General features: G+C 30.3%; 1 protein-coding gene across 1 annotated transcript in view; it reads right to left on the reverse strand.

Moving 5' to 3' along the window:
- Positions 1-1,341: 1,341 nt before the first annotated feature.
- LOC108915314 (farnesol dehydrogenase) overlaps positions 1,342-6,922 on the reverse strand; it is a 14,490-nt gene continuing 8,909 nt past the window's right edge. Inside the window, exons 4-5 of the mRNA XM_018721312.1 lie at positions 5,695-5,853; positions 1,342-1,445 (exon numbers count right to left, since the gene is read on the reverse strand). Of these exons, the coding sequence (XP_018576828.1) occupies positions 1,404-1,445; positions 5,695-5,853 (201 nt within the window). The 3' untranslated portion in view covers positions 1,342-1,403. The remainder of the gene's footprint in view (positions 1,446-5,694; positions 5,854-6,922) is intronic.

The following is a 6,922-nucleotide window of genomic DNA, read 5'->3' on the forward strand; positions in this document are numbered from 1 at the left end:
TCCAGCAAAATTTCAAGTTATCATCACGAAAACTAAATGAGATATCAACAATCCAAGAACGTGTGGCTATAGAAGAGGTTATGCGCAACGCAATGCTGCCACCGCATATCACTGAATGTTTCCATTAGCACGTAATTCGAAAAGTTCGGTTATTTTCGGAGCAGATCTCGTAAAAAGTATATCAGGAGACAATTTAGGACCATTCTGTATAAGGAGGAAAATATAATGAATTAATTCAGTTTTTATTAGAGATTTATTATATTTCACGGTATATTTTAAGAAATAACTTAAAAGTTTGTGGTTATTTTTTATTTAGTTAAACAAGATTAAAGTTAGAAAATCAGTGCTCTAGACCCTAGACAAACTCTCCAACTGGTTTGATAGTAAGCTCAGCTACCTGGAAAGAAACAAACTTTATGTAAATTTCCGTGAAATTTCTGTAAAATACTACAAAGCTAAACATTTGTAAATATTAATTACATAACTAGATTTATTTAAAAATACTTTGCATTATACTCGTTTTAAGAAGGATGTCTACTAGACTGGCCCAAAAAAAATAGACTATTTTTTTTGNATTTCTTATACAGGGTGTCCGAAAATTACGTGTACAACGAAAGATCACAGACTCCTTGATTCAATATAAGTAGATTAAGCCCAATTTACCTATTTCCAAAATTGCTCCGTTTAGCCGCTAGAGGACGCCAAAATCCGATAAAAATTTTTGTTTATTCTGAATATCTCGAAAACGACTTTATCGATTTTGACTATTTTTGGGTTACATAGTAAGGTCTTTAATTAACGTGTTTTAACGTTATTTATAATCATTTTCAATCCCTAGAAATATAAAAAAACAGATACCGTACAAATATAACCACATATTTTTTTATTCCCCTGTACAATAACTCCCAATTTCTTTCATCACTAGCTGACTTTGTTTGGAAACTTTCTTCAATCTAGCAAAACTTTGATCAGATGAGTAGTTTAGGCAGAAAAAATTAATTTTCGTGAGTCTGCATGATAATTCATTGTGCAACAAATAACGAAGTTGACAAAATTTCAAGTTATCATCACGAAAACTAAATGAGATATCAACAATCCAAAAACGTGTGGCTATAGAGGTTATGCGCACCGCAATGCTGCCACCGCATATCACTGAATGTTTCCATTAGCACGTAATTCGAAAAGTTCGATTATTTTCGGAGCAGATCTCGTAAAAAGTATATCAGGAGACAATTTAGGACCATTCTGTATAAAGAGGAAAATAGAATGAATTAATTCATTTTTTATTAGAGATTTATTATATTTCACGGTATATTTTAAGAAATAACTTTAAATAAATAAAGTTGTGGTTATTTTTTATTTAGTTAAACAAGATTAAAGTTAGAAAATCAGTGCTCTAGACCCTAGACAAACTCTCCAACTGGTTTGATAGTAAGCTCAGCTACCTGGAAAGAAACAAACTTTATGTAAATTTCCGTGAAATTTCTGTAAAATACTACAAAGCTAAACATTTGTAAATATTAATTACATAACTAGATTTATTTAAAAATACTTTGCATTGCATTGCATACTAGACTGGCCCAAAAAAAATCGACTATTTTTTTTGAAAGATATATCGAGAATATTATTCAGAATGACGAAAAAAAAATATGGTGAGAGTTTGAGCCCCTAATATTAGTTTTAAGAGGTCTTCTATCATCGTTAGTTTCGATGTTTTATTCTTGATCCCATTTTTCCGTCAAAACTGCCAAACCATCGAGGTAAAAAATGTTATCTAATAATAATGAACAAATTAATATCTGAAAAAAAAACAATACAGATTTTTAAAGGAAATTTAATGCTTTATAAAAAGGTCTGTTAACATTTTTGCATAAATTTACTCCTGCAAAAATTATTCACGAATGAAGTTGAAGTAAAAATTAAATTTTTGTTTTTTTTTGTTTTGGACCCACTTTTTTCAGTCAATGGAACAAATTGGTATAATACATCATCGACAATTATTATTCTATCAATATAATCACCAAAAATATCCAAAATTCATAAAATAATTTAAAAAATAACAATTAGGTAGGTATGTAGTTTTATTATTTAAAATTATTTATTTACAATATTGTATACATTTATATGAATGAAAACTGAGATTATGGCTCATAAAAATATTCAAAGTCACTTTCACTCAGTCGGCGTTCGTAATAGACGTTGCGGTTATTAAGGAGAAGGGGGATAGTCCAAACGGTATCTGTTTCAAAAAGCCATATTTGGGTGAATCGTATATCCACGGAGATTTTTGGCTTTTTGGCAAGAGTCGATTTTAGGCGAAAATGGAAGAGGAAACAAATGTTTGTAATTAATTTTTTTACAAAACACGACTAGTTACAAATCTAATGAATCATGATTATTATGGTAAAAATCGAAAAAATCGCAAAAATGGGGTTAAAAAACAATACTTTTTAGGGAATTTTTTCGTGGTATTTAAATTGGGTATAGGACCTTTATACTTGGCTCAAGAAAACTTCATGTTATGTAGAATCATCACACCAAATGTCATCAAAATCGCTTATATAGATTTTGCATAATAATTTTGCAATCCAGATTTTGAAAAANTGTAAATTTCCGTGAAATTTCTGTAAAATACTACAAAGCTAAACATTTGTAAATATTAATTACATAACTAGATTTATTTAAAAATACTTTGCATTATACTCGTTTTAAGAAGGATGTCTACTAGACTGGCCCAAAAAAAATAGACTATTTTTTTTGAAAGATATATCGAGAATATTATTCAGAATGACAAAAAAAAATATGGTGAGAGTTTGAGCCCTTAATATTATTTTTAAGAGGTCTATCATCGCTAGTTTCGATGTTTTATTGTTGATCCCATTTTTGCGTCAAAACTGCCAAACCATCGAGGTAAAAAAATTTATCTACATATATTTTTGAAGGAAATCGAATGCCACACAAAAATTTTCGACAGTCCAGCCATTTCCATGTAATCAAGCCTTGAAAATTGATGTTTTTTCGATTTGTCTTGGAATTTTATAAATAATGAACAAATTAATATCTTAAAAAGAACAATACAGATTCTCAAAAGAAATTTAATGCTCTATAAAAAAGGTCTCTGAATATTTTTGTATACACTGAAAGAAATGAAGCTTATTAAACTGTTTATCTAGAATAATGTATATAGCACATATTAAAACTTTTATAACAAATATACAACTTTTATTTAAAAAAAGCAATCACCTCCATACTCATTATTCAATGATTTTAACTGGAAGGTGCTTAATACACCTTATGCATCTATGAAATAATGGTTATAATGAATTACTTATACATTATTATGTGTTATAGAAATAAGATCTGTTCCAACAAGAGTCAGGGATTGGTTCCGAACCGTCAGAAATGTGCATCCAACTAATTCTTGCGATATATTCATTGAAGACACATTTAAAACTTAGCTGGCCAAACATTTCAAACGGTTCGGAATCAATCCCTGACTCTTGTTGGAACAGACCTTTTATGTTCCAATTGTATAGAAGGGAAAATTTGTTGTATAAAGACAAGTATCCGAATTTGTATACAACAATAATTGTATTAACAGAATTATTCGTTCTTATACAGAATATGTTTCCGTTTTTAACGTGTAAAACGCGTCTTATAATGGTTAAGTGATCGTCACCTCTCGGTGCATAATCGGTTATGATCGTAAAATTTCCGACAGTCCGCTGTGCGTCGACTTACAACTATTACACGTCTAGTTTGATGAAAATAGACAGTATAGGCACATGTTTTGTGGAATACATGATCATATCGCGTTGTGTGAAATGGAAAATTATGTATGTATCTAACTGTTTTATGGCTTATATTTGTTTTGCTTTTTCAAATGTAAATCTTGTCTAAATCTTAAAAATTATTATTTTGTATGCCCTATTAGAAACCGATGATGTTAAGTTTTACATAAAATGGAGGAACAGAAGGTTAACGGTGACAAAGAAGAGCATGGGTATAAAGTCTATCAACCAGAGGAAATAGAATTGGATGGAAAGAACCTCAACCTTTCAGGGGATGCTTCATTTTTAAGGTGGAAGAGTTATAGTGCAAATTCTCATGTAATACAAGAAAATATACGGATGCATCGTTGCTAAGAAAATAAACCGGACAGTTTTGGGAGCGATTTGTCATCATTTCTAATATTTAAATGTATGTTTTATGTTTACATTAGAACCTTAGCTTGTAATTACAGTTATCCAATAAAATTTCTGAAAACAATGTCATATGTTTTTAACTCATACAGAGTATACAACAGTTTAATACATTTATTATTATAAAACTTATAACCAGCACTAGTTGTTCTAATAACGATATGGAACACTTTAATAACAGTTATTGCTATATTATTTCGTAAAGAGTATAAAAAAACTAGTTACTACTACTACTATACTAGTTATACGATAATTTAATAAAGAATAAGGTTTATAGTCACTATACAACTGTGCTAGTAGTACGCGTTTTATATCCAATATTCACCTGTTTAACTGTACAGGGTGATTCTTTTATCATGGGAAATGAGTTTTTCTCGTAAACGGTTGCAGCAAATTGAGTTCTGTAAAAAGTATTTTATTTGGGCTGATTGATGCTTGAAATTGCGATGGATATGAAAGTTATAATTAAGCGCTTCAAAAATTTTTTTGTCAGATGCATACCATTTTTATTATATAATGGCGCCTATATCGAGCAATTGTTAAAATAAGATTTGTGAATTAAGAGTTAATTTTTACTAAACACAGTTCATGTTATTCTTTAGTGTTTTATGTATTGGTTGTTGTTAGTGTAAACGTTCATTATTTCTTAAACAANCATGATTGTTATTTTTAAAATAATTTTGAAACAGAAAAACTACGTTTTTGTAGAAAAAATGAGAATTGAATTATTGAACTATTGAATGAGAATGAATGAATTTGAATATATTATGAATTTTGGATATTTTTGATGATTATATTGATAGAATAATAATTGTCGATGATGTATAATATCAATTTGTTCCAATGAGTGAAAAAAATTGGGTCTAAAACGAAGAAACAAAAATTTAATTTTTACTTGAGCTTCAATCATGAATAACTTTTGAAGGAGTAAACTTCTGCAAAAATGTTAAGAGATCTTTTTTGCAGGCCATGAAATTTCCTTTGAAAATCTGTATTGTTCTTTTTCAGATATTAATTTGTTTGTTATTAACTAAATTCCATAGTTAAAAAGTCAAATCGAAAAAACATATCAATTTTCAAGGCCTGATTACATGGAAACTGCTCGTCTGCCGAAAATGTTTGTAGGGCATTCAATTTCCTTCAAAAATATATGTAGATAAATTTTTTTACCTCGATAGTTTGGCAATTTTGACGCAAAAATGGGATCAGGAATAAAAAATCGAAACTAGCGATGATTCTACAAAATATTTACCTGAATTTTAAACGAATTTGTTCCTTTCATCATGAACGTACTGTATAAAGTAGTTCATATATTCTGACCACCTTTCCTTTTTTCTTTTTTTTTACCAGGAAAAAATAGTAGAGAACACAGTTGTAGGAACTTTTTCGCGATATAAAAAAAATTGGCGAATTGTGGATGGTCTTTGCACACCAGAAATTCCGCTCATCTGAATCTACTGGTTTACGTGCTCCGACCGAAACCCATACTAACCTGCACGTGCGGTGGTGTTCCCAAAACGTAGATCACGGCATTTGCCACATCTTCAGACTGCAAGCTGGGCGCTATCCGTAGCAACTTGAGTACTTCTTCGTCGTCCAAGAACCCATTAGCGGCGTAGATGTCGGTGTTAACGTTCCCAGGACTGACGCTCTAGAAGAAAAGCCTTTTCAGATATAAGAAGTTAGGGTCAATTAATTTTTAATACTTTGGGCATGAACGTAGGAATAAAAATAGTTAAGTAAAACAATTCCGGGTATATTTTTTAGAAAAAAACATGTTTGGAGTTTTTTTGAGCACTCTTTCAGATAGCTTCAGCTGTTTTGATTTGACAAATGCCTATTCATCCAATATTATTGTAGTTTTCNGGGTATATTTTTTTAGAAAAAAACATGTTTGGAGTTTTTTTGAGCACTCTTCCAGACAGCTTCAGCTGTTTTGATTTGACAAATGCCTATTCATCCAGTATTATTGTGGTTTTCATAGTACTCTTATCACTATGGTAGATTGTTTATATCAGTTTTACAAGCCTATGTGTATAGAGATACAGAATTAATGGATATATCAATTTATGGTGAAAGTAAGGCAAAATACATCATCAACTCATCGTATGTAGAACGTTGTACATACCACCGGAAAAATGCTAAATATTAGTCAAATCGCCACGGTGGATGGAAGTCATCTGCCGTTGCAGAAGGTGTAACTAAATAAGTGTAAAACATTTAAGGGGGTGATTCCTCATCGAAAAAAGATAGGATCTTTCATATAAAGAAACTTCATTGGAGCATCCCTTGTTAAGATACAGCCCCTTAAAGGGGGTACATAAAATTTGTTTAACAATTTTTTTCACAAGCACTAAACAAGTTACAATATTGAAATTAACCTGACATTTTCTACTACCAAAAAGACACTTAGCCAGTAATTTATTTGGTTTACCCCATGGTTGTAAGGGGTGGAAAACGCAACCCCTAAAATTTATTTCCAACGTAACTTTTTGTCTTATTATTTTTTTACCATTTAAAAAATTATTTCCGATAGCCTGTTTCATTCTAAAAAAAAATGTCTCTTGAATTTTTTGCCCAAATTAAACCAGTTCGCAGTAAAAAATTATTTTACGAACAACTACAGAGATACATCGTCATAAATGCGGACTGGATTTACTGTTATTTTGTAGTTACTACCTGCATTAAATGATTAAAGGGGAATAATCAAAACTAATTTA

Source organism: Anoplophora glabripennis, unplaced genomic scaffold (assembly GCF_000390285.2).
Source record: "Anoplophora glabripennis isolate ALB-LARVAE unplaced genomic scaffold, Agla_2.0 scaffold155, whole genome shotgun sequence".
Taxonomy (NCBI): domain Eukaryota; kingdom Metazoa; phylum Arthropoda; class Insecta; order Coleoptera; family Cerambycidae; genus Anoplophora; species Anoplophora glabripennis.